This window comes from Carassius auratus, unplaced genomic scaffold (assembly GCF_003368295.1).
Source record: "Carassius auratus strain Wakin unplaced genomic scaffold, ASM336829v1 scaf_tig00215912, whole genome shotgun sequence".
Taxonomy (NCBI): domain Eukaryota; kingdom Metazoa; phylum Chordata; class Actinopteri; order Cypriniformes; family Cyprinidae; genus Carassius; species Carassius auratus.
In genome coordinates, this window is record NW_020528306.1 from 1,002,531 (window position 1) to 1,025,880 (window position 23,350).

The 23,350-nt window shown below is 36.7% G+C and overlaps 1 protein-coding gene across 1 annotated transcript in view; it reads right to left on the reverse strand.

The window, feature by feature from the left end:
• Positions 1-97: 97 nt before the first annotated feature.
• Positions 98-23,350, reverse strand: part of LOC113096336 (succinyl-CoA:3-ketoacid coenzyme A transferase 1, mitochondrial-like) — a 46,852-nt gene continuing 23,599 nt past the window's right edge. The window contains exons 13-17 of the mRNA XM_026261699.1: positions 21,478-21,553; positions 8,894-8,983; positions 4,174-4,254; positions 733-834; positions 98-566 (exon numbers count right to left, since the gene is read on the reverse strand). Of these exons, the coding sequence (XP_026117484.1) occupies positions 531-566; positions 733-834; positions 4,174-4,254; positions 8,894-8,983; positions 21,478-21,553 (385 nt within the window). The 3' untranslated portion in view covers positions 98-530. The remainder of the gene's footprint in view (positions 567-732; positions 835-4,173; positions 4,255-8,893; positions 8,984-21,477; positions 21,554-23,350) is intronic.

Consider the following 23,350-nt stretch of genomic DNA (forward strand, 5'->3'; position numbering starts at 1 on the left):
TCCACTGAGAAAATTAAGTCATATAGCTTGAATAATATGAGGGTTTAACTAGCTGCAATTAATTAATATAGAAAACACAAGAAGGGGTTTCGATTGGGTCATGAATGGACATTTATTGCTTTGTACAAATAATATGTACAGAAAGAATCATTAAAGCCTCAGACCTGAGCTGAATTAGATGGGAAAATGGAAAATCTACATATGAAATGATGACTGATTGTTATTTTACAATACTTCTTGTTTAACCTATTGACAATATTTTAACAAATAATTTGCATTTAAATAAACTGATATTGACAACCTAAATCAACCATTCAGGCTACTTCACATTAATTCATTATTTAAACAGAGATGAATATACTGTGATGTTCTGATGACCTTATTGAATATTAGTTGTTTTTAACATACTTCAGTGAAATTTCCTCACAAATCTTCAGTTGAAGCCCTGAAAGGATTTGCAGTAGGGATTTAACAATTGTGTGGATTCCATTGGCTGTCTAAACAGCCTTAAGCATTTGTTTCTAAAACCGTTAAATTTGCTCCATTGGTTTCAAGTTAGGAGAGACCTGTTTGGAGAAAAAAAAACAGGAAAATAAGTTGTTAGTTTTCATTCAAGCTATAGTATTAGAGGGCTTTATATGCTGTTAAATGTCATCATGGGCTATGGAAACTATGGTACAAAGTCTTCAGTATTATTAACCATTTCTGTAAATCATCAATTATGTCATTCACCTCAAAGTCAGCCCCTGTGCATTTCTTAATGTCATCTGGTGTCAGACCCTCCCAAACCTCAATCAGTGTTAAACCTTTGTCCTTGTCGACATCGAAAACCGCCTGGAGAAGAAAGAAAAACAATGTGACCATGACAGAAGTGCCATCAAATGTGCAGCCATGTGTAAGAGAACTCTTCTGACCTTGAGGATGTGGTCAAATGAGGTAGAGAAAGGCAATGCGGTGAATAAAGCACAGAAAAAGACACTTGGTGATGTGATAAAAAAAAACAATGTATCATAAAAGTCTCAGACCATGCTGAAAAAATGTGAATATAAACCTGCAAACAGATTGGATGGGGGGAAAACAAACATAAGAAATACTTTAGTTCACTGCACTAATTCTAGGTCACTCTTCAAGTAAAATTAAAACATTCAGAAATCATCTTTACTCAACAATAAAAAAATAAATACAGTACAATTATAAAAACAGAAATTACAAAAATGCATTTTCACTAGTGGTCTCAAACTTTTAGACCTAACTTTACTGCATATTAAAAAAATTAAATTGAATAATTATTCAATTAAACCCGTGTTTAACATTATAGATGTCCACATGCACTGCAGATCTGTTGTGAGCTGCATGGCTCTTTTTTCATAATAATGCCACTTTTAGTTGGATAACGTACTTTTAAATCAGTTAATAATAATATTTGATTAATAATATATCACATTTAAACTACTAGGGCAGCTTTTGACATTTATTTTATTGTTCATTCAGCTTACAGTGATTAAAAACATCAAATCAAACGACCACATCATTAATATAAGATTTTTTTTTATATTATTCTTATAATATTGCAATACATAATACATCATGTTGTTTATGGAGTCATTAAAACACTTTTGTTAGTCAAGACACGTACGTGATTTGGTTCACAATGACCTGAAAGAGGTCGAGTGCATGCATTGTGTATGCTAAAGGCCATTACCAAACTAAATAATATATGTTTGCATGAAACCAGCAGCCTGTTGTTAATGTTCAATGTGACCCAAATCTAACATTGCTGTAGTCTCACTTCACAAAATACCTGTGGAGCACAACCTGCCACGGGCAGCATGCTTGCTGTAGCTCTGCCTTGAGCCTGCTGTCTCTGTATCCTCTCTTCCACCTGAATGAGAGTCTCTAATTCCTGGAGGATTTGCTTGGGTGTGTAACAATGCAGGCGATAGGATTAATCTACCTGCCAGAGTCCTAACCGTAAACTCTTGACAGTCAAAAAAACGTTTCTCTCCTCAGAGATATTTGTACTGCTTGCTTGTTTATTTATTTTTTTCAACAATCCGGGAAATCGAATTGAACAGTCAAACAAGACGGATGGCGTAATCACATCACAGCTTGCCAGCAATATTTAAATAAAAACTTCCATCGCTGGAGATGACAAGTGGCAAATTGGCTCAGAAAGCCATTCTTGGATTCAGATGCATTCTAGGAAGCAAGGATGTTTGCCCTGTATTGGTTTTATTTCTATGACAATACCTCATAAAGAAAGCATCTTATAATAAAAATAAAGTCCATGAACTAAAATATGAACCACATACATAAAAAAGGGTCAGTAACTGCCTTTGTTTTTTTTTTATTTTGTACTGTATACCGAGGTCCACTTATAATGTTATCAAGATTTTACATTAAAAAAACATCATAATTCAAGAAGTAATAGGCTGTTGTCTGTCCTGTTTTGACCCCCTCATAGAAATGCTCGGTTTGAATAAGTGTGGCTGATTGTAGACTCAGAAGTAAATGCCCACTGCTATGACTGGTAAACAGTTTTGCAGTTTTTCACAGATGTACTCTGCTGCTGTGATTAAGGTGAAAAGTGCATAAATACTCAAGACATATCAACTGATCTGTAAGAACAGATAAAGCAATAGTGACCATGTAACAAAAGGAGTTACTCACAATTGTGTGGTGCGAAATTACTGTATATCTTCGACACAGCATCGTCTTTAAGTTTCATATTTTACATCAAAGTGGCACATTCCACAACCTGTCGTTTTGGCTGATTGGCTTCAATGTAAGCTGTTTTTAGACTAACAAGAAAGGATTGAGTTCTGAAACTTACAAGATGCTTTCTTAGTTCAAGGACCTCTTATATGTAAAAAGATTAAGTGAATTTTGATTTCTCAGTTCATGGCCCCTTTAAGTTTCAATAACTGTCTCTACAGTTGCTCCTTTTTTTGTGAGAGTTTCACAAAAGCTTGAACCTCATGTTTTTTGAGTGACTTTCTTCATGTTGTCTTTATGTTTGGTGTTAGTGATGTGTGACAAAAAAAGAATACTAGTGATTTCAAAAGTAACTTCCGATTTTCTCTTCAAACTCTTTTAAATGCTCACGTTACATAATTAAACCATGGGACACAACGCCAGACCCTAAACATTTTGTTATTTGAAGAATGTTCTCAAGTTGAAATTATAATCAGCCCTTTTTAATAAGATTAAAAAGCTACCAAGCATCAAGGAGATATCTGGATACTAAACTTGTCCCTTGAGCTATTAACATGGCCTCTGGGTCTTGAAGAACAGTAGGGTTAAATAGTGAAAGGTTCTTCTTACAAGCGAAGCTAAAGCACTGCTTGTTAGGCTGACAGACAGGGGTTGTGTTGAACAGCAGGGTAGCATGACGAACACAGGCTGAACAGAAGGTGGTGGCAATGTAGCTGGAGAGGTCTAACCTTTCCAAATGTTGACAGAATCCTTTCACTGGAAACCACGGTGTGTAATTGTTACAAAAGCAAACACTGGCAAAGCATACAACGAGGAAGTGGGGAGAAAGAAAAGACTAAAAGGTAAGGAGAGGAGGAAGACTGCTGTTACACAGTCCAGTGATGCCACTGGCGAGATGAGAGGTCGGCTCAACAAGTGCCAGCAGCAGTCCATAAAAACCAGCAGCTATGAACAGCTGCATCAGTCAAGAGCCCCGTACCATCTAGTAAGGTTTTTTGTCTCAACCAACCAGCTGGGATCCCCAGGTCTCCGAACCCAGGCCATGTGGCAGGGCTGATAATATTATTAGCTGAGATTCACATTAAGGAGCTCTGGGTTTGAAAAAACAGTCGATATGTAATGTCACTCCAATCAGGAAATTTCACTAGGGTTGGTCCAATAATTGGATTTCTATTTTCCACTGCTTATGTGCAGTGTCATAACAATTTGTCATGTCCCATTAATTCTTTGCACATGCGTTAATAGAAGACAGCAAAGCCATTTTCACAGCTTTTCACTGTAGCAACTGAAGTTTTATTGGAGGCTGATTCGGTATATTGATGAAGTGATAAGCTGCTGAATAGATTGCATTTATTCTTTACCAGCAGAGTCTGGTTAGACACGGTGTGGGCTGTTGATTAAAGCGGTCTCCTAATGTTAAAAGGGTCAAATCAATGACTCATGTAAATCAAAACCCACCTTTTCTGTGATTATACGGTCTACACATTGTTTTCCAGTCAGAGGCAGATTGCACTTCTCCAGAACCTTGTGTTTGCCACCCTAGGAAACACAGAACAAAACAAAAACTATAAAATATAATGTAGAATATTTCACATTTAAATATACTAGGTTTCATTAGCACAAGAATAAAAATGTTATTTGACCCACATTAGTATTAATAAATATTATATTAGTATTATAAAATATATATTAATACATATTACTGAGGACAGTCTGAGGTTGGACAATTCAGTAACTAATTAATAATCATTAGTCAAATAAGTAATTATTTACTATAAGTTTTGCAACAAATAATAAGTAATTACTCCATTATCTGTAAAAACGTGTATCTATCCTCTTATATGCAATATAATTTTTTTAGATTACATCTACTTCTGTAAATTATAAATACATTAAATTATATATAAAACATAATAAATTAATATAGAAAGTTTTCATGATGTGAATATTCGTTACATTAAAGCATTCTGCTAAGTGTTCTTCCATAAAATAACAATACAATACAATACAATACTATATATATATATATATATATATATATATATATATATATATATATATATATATATATATATATATATATATATATATATATAAATAAATATATGACCCTACGCCAGCTTTCAGATGAACGATCAAAGGTTTGGGATCAGAATGATTTTTGATCTTTTTTCTTATGCTCATCAAGGCTTCATTTATTTGATCAAAAATACAGGGGAAAAAATCTATTGTGAAATATCATTAAGATGTAAAGTAAAATTTTTCTATTTTAATATACATTAAAATCTAATTTCTTCTTGTGATGCAAAGCTGAATTTTCAGCATCATTACTCCAGTCTTCAGTGATCCTTCAGAAATCATTCTGATGTACTGATTTATTATCAGTGCTGCTTAATATTTATTTGGAACCTGTGACACTTTTTTTCAGGATTCTTTAATGAATAAAAAGTTACAAAGAAGAGCATTTATTTAAAATAAAAATCTTTTCTCACAATATACACTACTGTTCATAAATTTGGGGTCAGTCAATTCTTTTTTTTTTAAAGAAATTAACACTTTTATTCAGCAAGTATGTTTTAAATCAGTGATAGCAAGGATTTATATTGTTAGAAAATATTTATCTTTTAAATAAATGCTATTCTTTTCATGACAATTGTGAGGGGGGTGAATTTTTTTTATAACTCATCCGTTTAAATTATATTAAGCCTTAAAGTTCTGCATAATTAAGTGTGTGGCCACTTGAGTGACAGGTGGATTGACGCTGCTGACAATGGCTGCATCTGAAAACTGAAAAATGCTGCCTTCGGAGGATGCATTCCAAGGCCGTGAGGCATCAAGGCACGTCCGAATTCAATGTTAGCCTCACTTCCTGTCTCCTGAGATGCCTTCATCTGGCCAATTTTTGAAGGCAGCGTAGATGTATCCTTCGCTGCCTTTGATATCCCACAATCCTGTGCGTTACATTCTGTGAGAGTTAAGCAAAAAAAATAAAGATGGCGTCTAAAAGTTGCGGTCGGTGATCAGTTTGTGTGTAAATGTATGTTTCTGATCAACGTTTTCCACTTTTGATGTCATTTCTAACGAGAAATCAATATTGCAGTAATGAAATATTCACTTAGTTATCACCAAAGCTCTCTATTTTTTGCTGTAGATCATTAAACCATTACACTGTCTCAGAAGCCTGTCCGAAATCAGTTATGTGAGGTGCCTTCGTGCAAAAACGCTGCCTGCAAAGTCATTGCCTGATAAGACTGATAGGCAGCAAGTCACCTGCCTAAGTTTTCGGATGCAGCCAATGCCATCGCACTAGGTGGGCGTGGCTTCAACAATCAACTTCCGCCTTTTTGCCCATTTTCGATTATCCGGGAGAGTCGCGCGGTGACGCGCTGCCAAGATGGCAACGGCTCGCTCTGCACACTTTAGGCTTCAAAACCGCTATTGAGGAGCCTATGGGTGATGTCACGGACACTACGTCCATATTTTTTTACAGTCTATGATGTATGTATTATATTATATGACATGAGCAATTAGTAATTAATACCATAAGAATAAGTTGTTAGTAATATATAATATAATATAGATAAATATTATTTAATTAACTATTATTTACAATAAATGTTAAAAATACATATATTTTTAATAATTTAAGTATGATCATTTAAAATTGTAATATAAATACATAAACATTATTAAAAAAAAATCATATGCATATGGCTTTTTAGAGAATATCGTTCTATTGAAACTGAATTTCTTTGCATAACATTCCATTTTAATTCTACTATTAATACAGTGAAATTTAAATTTCAGTCCTAAATGGTGTATTTATATTAAGGAATTACAAGTTAAAAAAGGCGCTCTCAACTAAATGCCGAATGGTGCACATCCACTCAGCCCTTGGGTACAGAAAACACTCTAAGCTAGCTGTGTTCATCATCAAGCGTAATGGATACACTGGCCCTGCTGACTCCATGTGCTCTTGGCTCAGGGGATAGTAATTAGAGAGCTGATGGTGGTTAATTCTAGTCATGTCCAGAGAGTTCATCCCACCAGGGGCAGGCAGCTGGCCCTGTTAGCCTTCCTTCAGGCCAGCCACTGCCTGCGTGAACAAAGCAAAGACAGCATGTGAACAGCAGCAGCCATGTCTTTCTATCTTTCACTCCATCTCAGCCTGGACCAATGGGATCTGAGTGGTGTGAAGGGAATTATGTCACCACCGTCATAATCAAGACTATTCACAACCATGGAACACATTTAAGCACATTTCACAGATGGGAACTCTGACACAGATTATTCAGCAATGGTGCCATTTATGTTTAATAGGGGGTTTTGATGATGGACACAGCCAAATTTAAACTTATTTTTATTCTGTGCCTGCCACTAGAGTTATTACAAGAGACGATTATATATATATATATATATATATATATATATATATATATATATATATATATATATATATATATATATAAATTAATGTATAATATAAATTAAAATAAACATTATTAATTGCATCCATTTTCTTTTCCAGAAATAATCAATGTTTAGTTTTTGATAATATGCCGATAACCAATTTCTGAAGAAAAAAAAACATTAATTAAATATGAATTCCTTTGCACTTTATCCATTTTAATTTTTCAGCATGTTGTGAGTCGGATTGCCAAACTCCAAAAGTGCTTCACACACTGCTCAATCTGTACCTTAAGAACTGTTTCAAAGAAGAGTACAGCGCACCCTCATGTCATTTCAAGCCCGTATGCTGTCAAAGGTTTTTTAAGAGTCTTTACACAGTTTGTTCCATTAAATGACAGTTCATAGTGGCTTTCAAGTTACAAAAAAGACACTACAAAAGCAGCAGAAAAGTAGTCCATGTGACTCATGCGGTATATTACAAATATTTAAAGCCACAGAAAGCTGTTATAGCATTAAAGTCCTTTAAAGACTTTAGTAACTAACTAAAAACATAAAAAAGATGTTACCTAAGCTTGCAGCCAAGGCAATATTTCCCAATTTTGATTAGTTTAATTTGCAGTACTTAAATAAATAAATAAATAAGAATTAATAAAAGAATTAAATAAGAATTAATAAAAAATTATAAAAATGACAAAACAAAAAAATTACTAGAACTATCAAAAAATTATGAAAACAGAAAACAAAACATAATTCAAAATATTAACAAAAACTACAGTAGTCTATTAATGACACTTAAATAACACAGATCTAAACTGATCACAAATGAAACGCACAAAACAATATAGAATCTCTAATATCAGCTGAAAACCAATGAGGTAATGACATTATGTGCATCCTTAGTTTTTATTCTATTAACTGTATAGCAAAAAAATATATTTTTTGTTTTCCAAAAAAAACAAAAAACAGCATAAACCTGGGAAAAACAGGAGGGTGAATAAATAATAAAATCAGAACAGAATGTTCATTTAACTATCCTTTAAAATATCAAAAATGTGTAGCGTACACCACTGACACCGCGTGTATGCATTCCGCTGTCTGCACAGCTGAAAGCTTCTCAGAATACCGACGCCTCTCCAACTGTCTGCTTAGGGAAAAGAGATTCTGTCACTCACAGGAAATAATGATGCCCTTCTCGCAGGGAATATGTGCCATGCAATGTGACTCAATGAGAATCTGTTCATTAAAACTGATTGATGCAATCATCACTTGCTTTTACATTTAAAACAAAACTATAAGAAATACATTCATAACATGATGATCAACACAACATATTCTGTTCATATACCTTCCATCGTCTCGAGAGAAAGAAACATCACTTACATTACTTTCTATGCAGCGTTCCAAAAAGTACCGACAATTTTAAAAACCAGGGATTGAATTGGGATTTCAGGAGTGGGAAAAGCCTTCAAATTTAGTGGTGGTACTGGTGAAAAGTCTGACATGACATGGATAAATATAGAAAAATGACCAATATCTATATGATATCATCAGTTCAGTGGGAGGATTCTTGCTTTGACTTGAATGGTCCTAGGTTAAAGATATTCCAGAACAGCTTTCAGTTTTCATTAGCAGAACACAAACAAATGGTCAAATTGTATCTGAAATGCTGAAGTTACTCTATATAAAATTCTTGTTTATTGAACAACTGCTCACAAAATAAGGCCATATAAGAAGCTAGTGTAACACAGTATCTTATGATTATACCTACCTTAGCAGAGTGCTCCATTGTAACAACTACTTTAGTTCCAGCACTGGCCACTAGATCCATAGCTCCTCCCATGCCCTTCACCATCTTACCCTGAAGGGAAACATACAAAAAGATGTTGTAAGAAATGAGCAACACATGCATGTAATTCAAAACACAATTCTACATTACAAACAAACAATATTTCAGGTTGCATGAAACAAATGAGAAAAATTCAGCAATTAAAATGAAATCCTTAAGTGGTCTGTGTGTTCTAGTTCAATTCGAGGAGGACAGGAGAGCTCGGTCAGGTTTATTTTGGAGGGGATCTGAAAGGACATTGTTGCTAGGAAACCATAAACCAGATTACCTGTGGCTAGAGTTACTTAACAAAAGGGTCTTTTCAGTGATGTTGATTTTATTATTATTATTATTTTTTATATAGTTTTTTTTTTCCAGACATGCTCAAAATACAGACGAAAGCACAAACAAACTGGGCACATGGATGCTAAGAAATCTATGAGTATTTGTGTTTATGAAAAGCTTGTTAATGACATCTCTTGTGTACCATATAGATTTTGTTTTGGTCTTGAATGCATTAACACAACATTTCCTGCCATCCCTGAAGCAACACATTAAGTCAACGCCTATATATTCTGCCACAATTCAGAAAAATGGAAATGGCCTTGACCGTTCATGCTTCATGATCCCCCGTAGAGTCATTTTACAGTAATTTCCAAAATCTATTTTATATGCTGAGAGAATTCATTTAAGAAAATGTCTTATGCTGTTTCTCAAAGTATTTGGCTCGAGCTCAACCAGCATGATCTCCTTCTGTCTCCAACAGAGACAGACGTACTTGAAATGCTTGAGTAGATTCTCAATAAAAGAAGCGAATATGAATAGAATACCTAATGTCTTGATGGTATTTCTGTTTTACAGGTATCCGTAATTTGTTTTTTGCACTCTTGTGTACAGAGATATATCTGGATTAAATAAATATTATAAACAATCTTATTTTTCAAGGTTTATTTATCTTAATGGCACCTGGCACTAAGATATCACATTATCCTGACATTTGGCAAAATTATGATAATGTCCAGCTTTATGGAAAGTTATTCCTTTTTACTGTAAACGTGCTGGACAAACCTTAGATAAAAGAAGGAGCCACACAGACACCTACATCTCAATAAATTAGAATGTTTTGGAAAAGTTCATTTATTTCAGTAATTCAACTCAAATTGTGAAACTCATGTATTAAATTAATTAAATGAACATAGACTGAAGTAGTTTAAGTCTTTGGTTCTTTAAATTGTGATGATTTTGGCTCACATTTAACAAAAACCCACCAATTCACTATCATCAACAAATTAGAATACTTTAATACATTTTAGCGAACTGTTGGCATTCTGGAAAGTATGTTCATTAACTGTACATGCACTCAATACTTGGTAGGGGCTCCTTTTGCTTTAATTACTGCCTCACTTTAGCATGGCATGGAGGTGATCTGTTTATGGCACTGCTGAGGTGGTATGGAAGCCCAGGTTTCTTTGACAGTGGCCTTCAGCTCATCTGCATTTTTTGGTTTCTTGTTTCTCATTTTCCTCTTGACAATAACATAATCTATGGGGTTCAGGTCTGGTGAGTTTGCTGGCCAGTCAAGCACACTAACAACTGGTCATTTAACCAACTTTTGGTGCTTTTGGCAGTGTGGGCAGGTGCCAAATCCTGCTGCAAAATGAAATCAATATCTTCAAAAAGCTGGTCAGCAGAAGGAAGCATGGAGTGCTCCAAAATGTCTTGGTAAACCAGTGCAGTGACTTTGGTTTTCAAAAAACACAATGGACCAACAAAAGCAGATGACATGACCACTGGTCAATGGTCCAGTTCTTCTTCTCCTTAGCCCAGGTAAGACACCTCTGATGTTATCTGTAGTTCAGCAAATAACTTGAAACATCTGTGTGTAGTGGCTCTTAATGCCTTGATCCCAGCCTCAGTCCATTCCTTGTGAAGTTCACTCAAATTCTTGAATCGATATTGCTTGACAATATTCATAAGGCTGCAGTTCTCTCGGTTGGTTGTGCATTTTCTTCCACACTTTTTCCTTCCAGTCAACTTTCTGTTGGCATGCTTTGATACAGCACTCTGTGAACAGCCAGATTCGGTGGCAATGAATGTTTGGGGCTTACCCTCCTTGAGAAGGGTGTCAATGAAACCTTAGCTAAAAGAAGGGGCCACACAGAGACAAATGTGCATCTCAATAAATTAGAATGTTGTGGAAAAGTTCATTTTCAGTAATTCAACTCAAATTGTGAAACTCATGTGTTCTCTCGGTTGGTTCTGCAATCTTTTTCTTCCACACTTTTTCCTTCCACTCAACTTTCTGTTAGCATGCTTGTATACAGCACTCTGTGAACAGCCAGCTTCTGTAGCAATGAATGTTTGTGGCTTACCCTACTTGTAAAAGGGTCTTCTGGACAACTATCAGATCAGCAGTCTTCCCCGTGATTGTGTAGCCTAGTGAACCAAACTGAGAGACCATTTTGAAGGCTCGGGAAACCTTTGCAGGCGTTTTGAGTTGATTAGCTGATTGGCATGTCACCATATTCTAATTTGTTGAGATGTGAGTGAATTGGTGGGTTTTTGTTAAATGTGAGCCAAGATCATCACAATTAAAAGAACAAAAGACTTAAACTACTTCAGTCTGTATGCATTGAATTTAATACAAGAGTTTCACAATTTGAGTTGAATTACTGAAATAAATGAACTTTTCCACAACATTCTAATTTATTGAGATGCACCTGTATATTGCTAATTTTATGTTCATACATTACAATTAGGGATGTACAGTATTGTTCAAAATAATAGCAGTACAATGTGACTAACCAGAATAATCAAGGTTTTTCGTATATTTTTTTATTGCTACGTGGCAAACAAGTTACCAGTAGGTTCAGTATATTCTCAGAAAACAAATGAGACCCAGCATTCATGATATGCACGCTCTTAAGGCTGTGCAATTGGGCAATTAGTTGAATTAGTTGAAAGGGGTGTGTTCAAAAAAATAGCAGTGTGGCATTCAATCACTGAGGTCATCAATTTTGTGAAGAAACAGGTGTGAATCAGGTGGCCCCTATTTAAGGATGAAGCCAACACTTGTTGAACATGCATTTGAAAGCTGAGGAAAATGGGTCGTTCAAGACATTGTTCAGAAGAACTGCATACTTTGATTAAAAAGTTGATTAGAGAGGGGAAAACCTATAAAGAGGTGCAAAAAATGATAGGCTGTTCAGCTAAAATGATCTCCAATGCCTTAAAATGGAGAGCAAAACCAGAGAGACGTGGAAGAAAATGGAAGACAACCATCAAAATGGATAGAAGAATAACCAGAATGGCAAAGGCTCAGCCAATGATCACCTCCAGGATGATCAAAGACAGTCTGGAGTTACCTGTAAGTACTGTGACAGTTAGAAGACGTTTGTGTGAAGCTAATCTATTTTCAAGAATCCCCCGCAAAGTCCCTCTGTTAAAAAAAAGGCATGTGCAGAAGAGGTTACAATTTGCCAAAGAACACATCAACTGGCCTAAAGAGAAATGGAGGAACATTTTGTGGACTGATGAGAGTAAAATTGTTCTTTTTGGGTCCAAGGGCCACAGGCAGTTTGTGAGACGACCTCCAAACTCTGAATTCAAGCCACAGTACACAGTGAAGACAGTGAAGCATGGAGGTGCAAGCATCATGATATGGGCATGTTTCTCCTACTATGGTGTTGGGCCTATTTATCGCATACCAGGGATCATGGATCAGTTTGCATATGTTAAAATACTTGAAGAGGTCATGTTGCCCTATGCTGAAGAGGACATGCCCTTGAAATGGTTGTTTCAACAAGACAATGACCCAAAACACACTAGTAAACGGGCAAAGTCTTGGTTCCAAACCAACAAAATTAATGTTATGGAGTGGCCAGCCCAATCTCCAGACCTTTATCCAATTGAGAACTTGTGGGGTGATATCAAAAATGCTGTTTCTGAAGCAAAACCAAGAAATGTAAATGAATTGTGGAATGTTGTTAAAGAATCATGGAGTGGAATAACAGTTGAGAGGTGCCACAAGTTGGTTGACTCCATGCCACACAGATGTCAAGCAGTTTTAAAAAACTGTGGTCATACAACTAAATATTAGTTTAGTGATTCACAGGATTGCTAAATAAAAAAAAAAAAAATGTTTGTACAAAATAGTTTTGAGTTTGTACAGTCAAAGGTAGACACTGCTATTTTTTTGAACACACCCCTTTCAACTAATTGCCCAATTGCACAGCCTTAAGAGCGTGCATATCATGAATGCTGGGTCTTGTTTGTTTTCTGACAATCTACTGAACCTACTGGTAACTTGTTTGCCACGTAGCAATAAAAAATATACTAAAAACCTTGATTATTCTGGTTAGTCACATTGTACTGCTATTATTTTGAACAATACTGTACATTATCAGCCCAAATGGATATTTAAGTGTGCCAGGCCCCGTTTACACCTCACACTAAAATATATACTGATACTAGGATCACAAGTGTCAGAAGAGACAAACTGCCACTTACACCCAGTAGTAACATGCATCTCAAATAAACATGTCTCCTGTGACCACTTACAATCGGATTTCAAGCAGTGTTATTATTGGTAACTAAAACAATTAAAAATTATTTTCATCAATGGAAAGAAAGCTGAACTGAAAATTGTTATTACATGTATACACTCGCCAGCCATTTATTACGTACACCAGTTCAATTGCTTGGTAACACAAATTGCTAATCAGCCAATCACATGGCAGCAACTCACAAGTGACTTTGAATGTGGAATGGTATTTGGTGCCAGACAGGCTGGTCTGTTTTTAAAAAACTGCTGATCTACTGGGGTTTTCAATGCACAACCATCTCCAGGGTTAACAGAGAATGGTCCGAAAAAGAGAAAATATCCAGTGAGCGGCAGTTATGTGGATGAAAATCTCTTGTTGATATCAGAGGTCAGAGGAGAATGGGATGACTGGATAGAGATTATGAAAAAGGCAACAGTAACTCAAATAACCACTTGTTACAACCAAGGTATGCAGAATACCATCTCTGAACGCACAACACATCGAACCCTGAAGCAGATGGGCTACAGCAGCAGAAGACCACACCAGGTGCCGCTCCTGTCAGCTAAGAACAGGAAATGAAGGTTACAATTTGCACAGGCTCACCAAAATTGGACAACAGAAGATAAAGAAAACGTTGCCTGGTCTGATGAGTCTCGAGTTCTGATGCAACATTCAGATGGTAGGGTCACAATTTGGCGTAAAGAACATGAAAGCATAGATCCATCCTGCCTTGTCTCAACGGTTCAGGCTGGTGGTGTAATGGTATGGGGGATATTTTCTTGAGGCATACTTTGGGCCTCTTAGTACCAACTGAGCATCATTTAAACGCCACAGCCAACCCGAGTATTGTTGCTGACCATGTCCATCTCTTCATGACTACAGTGTCGTCTTCCATCTTCTGATGGCTACAGACGATGGAAGCATGTAAATGCACCATGTCACAAAACTCAATTCATCTCAGACTGAATCTCATTATTATTCATTTTTTGATTTTCATTCAAACCCCCTTTTTTGCTAAATGGTTGATTGACAGTCCTTCTGGTTCATCAGATGCCTGAGGTTCATTTCACAAGCTCAGTGTGGTCTTTAATATTAGATATTTATTCAGTTGGCACATTTTGTTATATATGTGTCTTTTTATTAAAGTAATTAAAGACTAATTGTATTTTTTTTATTCGTTTTAAGCAGTTATATAACTGCAATCCAATTGTGACATAGTACACTATTCATTGAAATGTATTCTGAGATAAATGCTGTTTCCGACCCTACATATAGCTTTCCTACAACTTTATAACAATAGAAAATAAGTTGTGCCAAATGGTGATGTAAGCTTTCATTGAGTTTCCATCCATGAACAGTTCACAAATAACATCAAATGACGCATATGGACATGGTCATACGCCAGATGATGAATAATAATGCATTAACCAAATGAAAATGGTCCAAGAGTCTACCTCAAAACCCCAAAGAGCAAATCAATCAATCAACCATCAAGCTCTCATCATCACTGCAAAGGGCTTTTAACACAGAGAGCTTAACAAGCATACAAATAAATAACAGAGCAAAGTGGAAAGAAAGGGTCCAAGTGCAAACACCTGGGCTTTTTTCTTCTTCATTTATGCAGGCTTTGAAGGAGGCACATTCTGGAAGGAGAGCTGTTTACACGTTGGGGAAGTGCCACATGGAAGTGCTGTGTGGGTGTGTGTGTATATATATGTGTTGAGGGGATATTTCACATGGAAATAAAATGCAACTTTGGTGGACAGCAGACTGAGAGTTTCCATGACAACTTATCAAATATTTCCCCTGTAAAGTCACACTATCCTTGCTTTTCATGCCTGCTGATGAAGATGAGAAATTATGCCCTTCCCTTCAGGCAATTTCCTTTTGTCAGTTTGCATCCTTATCCGCTCCTCTAAATTCATTCTCTCCTACACAAACCGGGTGGACATTTAAATGCGTGGCAATTCAACAGTGACTAGCGTTAATGTCATTTCCTAGACAACAATTGTAGCACCAGTGACACTGTGACAAAAGGCTGTGTGTAGTTTGACAGTGCAGAACAACTTCAGACAATTGTGTAATTATCACATATTATGAAGTCTGTGAACTTTAGAATATTACATTCCATGTTCTTTTCTTTTTTTTTTTTTTTTTTTTTTTTTTACAATTAACCAGAATGATAACCTTTTGGCAAGGTGGCTTTACTCTGTGCAGCATGTTACCCACTGACATTTCAGTTTCAGGGAACACTGAAGTCTACATTTTGCAGGAAAAATGTGTTACACTTCCAAAACTGTAAATTCAACTCACAGGAGAAACAAGTTTTTTTCATGTGACCAAAGCCACACAGATCTTCACATGCATTCACACAAAATGGACAAAATTGATCGAGGCTTCTTCATGTCCATGTCTCTGAAAACAGACCTCATGCCAGTGAGGGGGCCATACCATGACAACACCTCCGACAACACTGGCCAATCAAAACGCTGGATCTGAAAGGTGCCAACTTGCTAAAATCTATGTTGCTTAAGCTGCTATGACTTATTCCAAAGAGAAACAAAGAAGTTCTGAAAGAAGCGAATTTGAGAAGTCTGGAAACAGCAACAGCAACAATGACCACAACGCTTATTGCTCCCCATCTTATGCAACAACTTCAGGAACATTTCGCCAGCAATCCTTCTCCTGCATGTTCCAGATCATCTTTATCTTCTGTACAGAATTTTCACCTTTGAGGCTCCTCCGTCTGCGCATTTCCAGATAAAGGACTTTCCTAGTGCTCAGGAGTTCGTTATTCACCAGTGCTTTGTGTTTAAGGCTGTGAAACAGATCTGACACCTTTCTTCCCACTGCAACGTGACCCAAGTCAACAAAGCCCCTTTCACACTGCACGTTGGACCCGGAAAATAGCCGGAACATTGCCGGATCGCCTTCTGTGTGAATGAACGCACGTCCCGGGATTGATTACGGGATCGATCCTGGGTTGGGGACCTAGTAACATTGCCGGGTCAGTCCCGGAACGAGCCCTGTGTGAACAAGAGCCAGAACCAATGCCGTAAAGGGTGTGTTGTAGTGATGATGCACGTAATTACATAAATATCACTCTTTCGAAAGCTTTTTCCTGATACCGTTTGCATTAGTGTGTATTGTCAGTTTATGATTATCTAATTTGCATTAGATTCTATATAACTGATGTCATTTAATACCAAATAATATCTTGATTCATTTGTTGAGTCTAGAATTAGGTTTACATTATTTCTTTCAGGAAACTTCAGTTTATCTAAAGATAATGTCCAACTCACTCACTTGCAACTATCAATCTTTAGCACTTTATCCATTCATTGTACTAGTTTAGTAGATGTTAGTTACCAGTGTTGGGAACGTTACTTTTAAAAAGTAATTAGTTATTGTTACTCACTACTTGTTCCAAAAAGTAACTGAGTTAGTAACTGAAATACTCTATAATAAAAGTAACTCATTACCAGGTAAAGTAACTATTTGCGTTACTGAAAAAAAAAAGAAAAAAAGTTGCTATATGTCAAATAATTTTTTTAGCAGTTTTCACAAGTCAGCTAAAATGAGTAGAACAGACATGTGTTTGTACATAACTTTCAATATTTATTGCACGTCAACAGACAGCAAGAGTTTTATCCTGCACTTCAAGTATTATCTTTGTAAGAAAAGTGTTTTTGGCCATTAGCTTTGTAGAAGCACGTGTATCACATTACACGTACACATTACATGCACGTTCTGGCCTTTGACCGCAATGAATTTGAAGTAGTTCTTATATCTCCACCTTAAAAATGGCAACTTGTCATTGAATTCGGATTACATAGTTTAAATCAATGCATAGTAACGTACCGCAGTTAATGTCCAGTAATGTTAACGGCGTTTGACGACAGGAAAAGTAATTAGTTAGATTACCCCGTTACTGAAAAAATAACGTCGTTACCTAACTTATTCCAAACACTGTTAGTTACTCAGTCTATCCTTCACTTCAACCTCAATGATAGGAAAACTCCTATTTCTGTGTACATATAGGTCAGGGGGCATGATTAAATATTTAATATTTATAAATGTTTTTTTTCATATATATTATATAATTAAGTGTACTGAGTTAACGTGTTAAATTAAAAGCCTTAAAAATATAAAAGAGTAAAAGATTCCTGCAGAATAGTGAGCGGAGACTGAGCAACTTCTGTGTCCTTAAGTTGTGTCAGGTAATGGGTACTTTGAAGTGGACTATAATTTTGTGTCTGGACTTGCTGAAAGGCTGTATGAGAGCCATTTCTGTATGAGGGTCAAGAGTTAGAGAGTCCCAACTCAGGTTTGTGCACATGAATTACATCTTTTTAACAAGAGAGTGTGTGGGTGTTAGGATGTGGAAGCAAGTGGGACTATTTCATTTAATCTAGTTCAGAATGTGTTCGACCCCCATTTTTTGCATCAGCGTTGTACATTATAATTAAAGACACAGCACGAATATAAAGTGAGGAATGGCTCTATTTTCCCCTCTCATTTCCATAAAAAAAAAAGAGATAACACCGCTTCACCATAAAAAGCTAGCCCAAAAGCCTTCCTTTACCAATGAATGCCAGCCAGCTCTTCTGAGAGCTCAAGGATGATGTACATTTGTTTTTGGATTAAGCTGTTCTGGAACATTACGAATGCTAACTCAAAATCCCCATTACCGATGCTTCAGGGGCATTTTCTCCAAGGATGCAAGGAAAGCAGTGTGTCCTCAAAAGAATTTGGATGAGAAACAGTACAAAAATTAAATTAAATACGAAATGTCAAAGTGTCCATGCACACAGCATGTGTTTCTGCGATGAAAAACATGAGACGTGGGCAGTGGAATGGAAAAAAAATAACACGTCCATTTTTTTTCTTTCTGGAAAATTTTATTCTGATTGGTCAGTCGAAACATTTCTAGGTGTGTAATTCAGTAATAATAATAATAGTTGTCATTACCAACATCAAATAACTTGCCCCTTATAAGTAATTTGCAATGGTTCATGAGATTGTAGTTATCTCCTTCACTAAAGATATTAAATATGCAGTCTTGTAATTTTTTTTTTTTTTTTCAGATTTTCTAATCCTAATTTTGTCATTCACCTTGAAGCTGGCTGGGGTTAGCTTGGTTCATGGCTTATAACTCATTAACAAAGACTTTTTTTAAATCCCTATGGCAAAAATTAATAGAACAAATACTTACAGAACCAAAAGTGAATGGGCTCTATTATGTTCACAATATCCAAATGAATGGGTCAAACAGGTGAAAATCAAAATGAAAAGTATGGTGACCCATACTCGGAATTTGTGCTCTACTTTTAACCCATCCAAAGTGCACACACACAGCAGTGAACACACACACACACTGTGAACACACACCCGGAGCAGCAGGGAGCCATTTATGCTGCGGCGCCCGGGGAGCAGTTGGGGGTTCGGTGCCTTGCTCAATGGCACCTCAGTCGAGGTATTGAGGGTGGAGAGAGCACTGTACATGCATAAAGCAATGTACATGACTAATTACAAAGTAAACTTTAGGAAGTAAATCATTTTTGTCCTCATCTGAACTGAAATGAATGAAATGACTTTCAATGATGATCTATGAGAGAGCAACCTGTCAGCTCGGTTAAATAAAATATTAACCTTCCTACCTGTCGCCACCGTAACACCTGTGGTGTTTACAGGGGATTTGTTTTCTAATGGTCTGAAAAGTGACAATTAATAACAACAGCTGAACAACCAAACAAATAATAGCTCATACTATAATCTGGGACACTCTGACACAACTCTTCCATTTTTTATTGGTGGAAGATCAATGTGACCAGTATGCCCCCTGTTAAAGATGCTATAACTATGTGATGTAGCATATCTTCATCATCATTTGGGATGCTGTGGAGAGGGAGAGCTGCTATCAGCCAATGAGCAGATGGAAGGGGAGGGGTTTTTGTTTTAGGTCCCTGTTCCTGTCTTGATAGTATTAGTCTTCCAGCTCCAGGCCCTCTGGCTACATTACATTCTGTTGTCCCTTTAGCCTTGAGAGGTGGCCAGGGAACCCACATTAATTGAGGGGATTATTGTAATTAGTCTGCCAGGCTTGTCTGATTCATTAAGAGTTTAAAGGCTAACGACAGCTTAGACCAGCACACTCTGTAGCACTGCATGCAAACCAATTTATGTTTGATAATGTACTCTGATGTCCGCACAGATATACTGACCTGAACATATGATCACGGGAGAATATGGACTTTATAAATCTGTTGTATTTAGGTTAAAATTGCAGTACATTTATATAGCACATTCCCCTAGAAATCAAACCCATGACTTTGCCATTGCTAATGTTATACTCCACTGTTTCAGCTAGAGGAATGCTTTAGGTTTGCGACTGAAAGGACATACGTTTACAAATGTGTAAAAGGATCTGAAATTAAGTTTAGATCAAAAACTTTTTAGAATTCTCAGGGACCACACAAAGTGATAAAGTGTATACGGTACTCTGAATGCTGTGTTGCTGTTGCTTTGGAAAAAACTCTCTGACAAATGCATTAATGTTATCAGCTCACCAATCCATATCTTCAACATTTTAGACACATTAAAGGAGCACATCTATCATAAGCACAATCTCTGCATTTCAATGTATGCTTCAGATTTTGCGCTTACCAATGTGTAAGTGAGGAGACTTGGGGGTTGGGGTGGGGGTGCACACTCAAAGCAGAGTGCAGCTCATGGTCTATGTGTGCCAGTTTGCGAGAAGTAACCTTCACCCAAACTCGATAAGCGAGACGCGCAGAGGGCCAGGAGGCTGGGAGGCATCAGTCAGTGACAGGGCGAGGGCCTTGGAGAGCTATAAATAACCCTGCAGAGGTGTCTGCATGCAGGGCAGCTGTGTATCGACAGTCCCTCGACTGACAGCAGGATCAGGCGCCACAGGCGACAGCCAGCAGAAGAATGGCTCCAAAAAACCACAGCCAACATTGACTCTCATTAAGCCTTGGAAACCTTTTGTGATCCTACAGGGAAGCAATGACTTTGGACTTAGGACAACAGCAGGCTAACTGATGCACCGACAATAGTTGGATGACTGTAAGGAAGAATTAAACTAAACAATGTGAACGCAAATAAAAGAAAGGAAACTGCTCTGACTTGCAGTGGGTCTGATTAACTGGAGCCAATGTTAGCTCAATGGATATTGTACATGTCAACTGTTGAGATTTACTAGTTTTCTTAGTTGTTGTTCTTAAGTGTAGTGATTCTCATCTCATGGGTTGCCCAAAAAATACAGAGTAGATTATGTCAATTTTGGATCCTGAAAATCTGTATTCGTTTTTGGTTTAGATAATATAGATCAAAATTGATATGCACGTTTGCACTACAATGTTACATTCTGAATTAAAATCTTCATGGGTTTGTACAAGTGCTACCTGAGTGACAACTTATTTTTTCCGCTTGAAAGGAGATGGTAACAGCCGTAAAATGAGACCATACATCTGTATTTGTGCTCCTCGGAGAACATCATCTTCTACATGAATCATTTCTGATTTCACGCTGTGAGTTCTGTCATTAGCTGCTCCGTAATTTCCATAAAACAAAAGGAAAACTCTTGAGTTAATTTCAGCGGGAGACTGGAGAACAGATGCAGATGGAAAGAAGGGTAAGCGTTGGAGTTGGGCTATGATGGTCTTGAAGTTCGGTTTGATTCAGCAATGAATGTGTGCATGATGAAACTATGGATAAGCTTTTTATACCTTTTACACGCATCTTAAAATACTTGAAAAGGACACAACTATAAGAAATTACACACATGCTGTATCTGCAAAAAAAAAAAAATTTTATGTGGGGGAAAATGTTTTGCGTGTGACATGGCTGGACTGAAGCAAGAGTAAATTTTAGCAACATCTTGTTTTATCTTCACTCTGCTTGGTCAAAGCCAGTCATACTGACATATGTATGAATAAGGGAATGAAATTGTGAACTTGCCGGAATCATCCAATTGGCCAGATCTCCATACTTGGATACCTGCATGGCTCCTAACATGGTCAAGTTGATATGACCCCTAGAGGAAACAAAACAATAAATCAAAGCAACAGTGGCAAAACAATGCCATTTTAATGAAGTTCATGGGCAAAAAAGTCAAAGCACACTTTCAGTTTCAAACCAAGCAGCTTATTGTTGGTCTTTTGATATTTGCATATGGAAATCTTTGGCTTCCACAAAAATTCCAGATTGGGCTTTATCAAATTTTGATTTTTCAAAATTACTGGTTTTTAAATGAAAATTTCACTGACCAATGTTAAATGTAACCGTTTCTTTATTTGCCAATATTACGACTAAATATTTAACAGATTTGAGATTGACAATTAACCTTATACGCTAATGTTCGGTGCCACTAATTAATAAAACAATTCTAAAGAGATATTTAAAGAATGCGCAACAACATCATTTGGTTTCAATGCTGTAATCCTGTCTGCAATCCTGTCACTAATATCCCTTTTTTCTTTAGAATAGGAATCACAACAAAAAGCCACTATTTTTGTTATGAGATCATGTCATTCGGTCATGGATTTAACAAATACAAGATATCACACAAAATTAGTTTACTTAGGTCTGCCATACTGACAAACAATTTAAAGAAACCGGTAACAAGTTTATGTTAGGGTGAACTACAGTACATTCTTATAACTCATGCTAAATAAGCACATGATTTAGGCAAAACTGTAAAATTTAAATAGCCATAAAAAAAAAACAAACAAAAAAACCTTCAGACTACACTAAATCTTTCGTGTGGTAAAGTGTGCCAACAAGTCGAGTTTATTGGCCTGAATTAGTGCACCATTAAACCACTGGACTGTCAGATGGTCTTATTCATGAACCTACAGACAGACTGTAAGTGGGTGGAAGGGCTCTATTCTTAATGTATGTGCTGTCATGACTCCCCTTGTGCCGGGTACAGCAAAGACCCCATGACCAATAACTGTGTTGCCTATAGCACCAGACAACTAAGGCCTAAATATATGACCTCTGCTGGATTCTCAGATGGTGAAAACAGAAATAACAGTGAAGCTTGTGGGAAGAAGGTGTCTGCTGCCCGTGGAAAAATCGATAAGGCTCATAAAACATCAACAGGGAGTTTTCTAAACGACATGGATCTAATGCCTACCATACAGCCATGCAAATAACAGAAATATTAAAGATAAATTGAAACTTATGACAACAATAAAACAGATGATTCGAAATAAGCAATGTCTTTTTTATTTGCATATATCATACTTGAAAATATGTATTTATATACATCTGTTTGCACCACAATTTGAACAATTTTAATGAATCAAAATATATTTTTATGTATACATATATGTGTGTGAGAATTTATTAACATATATATTTAACTCAACTAAGAATGTCTGGGTTACAAATGTAACCCTAATTTCCTGAAGGAGGTAATGGATACGTCACGTTAGTGACTGACGAATTGGGATCTCGCTTCGAGAGACCAATCTACTTCGAGTGTAAATTGAACAAGCCAATGCACATTGGCATGCGAATATTGCTTTTAGCTCCAGCTGATCACATTGTGATCATAAAAAGGCAAATACACATTTGAATATCCATTTAGGTGCATATGGAAATTTGGAGGTGACTGTAGCCCTCTCGGAAATGGCAGGCAAGCACAGGCTCTGAGGCTGTACCTTGGACTTTACACCCAGCCTTCTATCGGTTCTCAAGAATTCAACGAGTGAAGGCCTGGCGCCAGACGTTCCGCCGCATCTGTCTGCCGAGGGTATGGAAGAGCTCGACAGGGTCTAGAGTATGTATGTACATTCTGGAGTAGTTTTAGCAGGCTGACACTAAC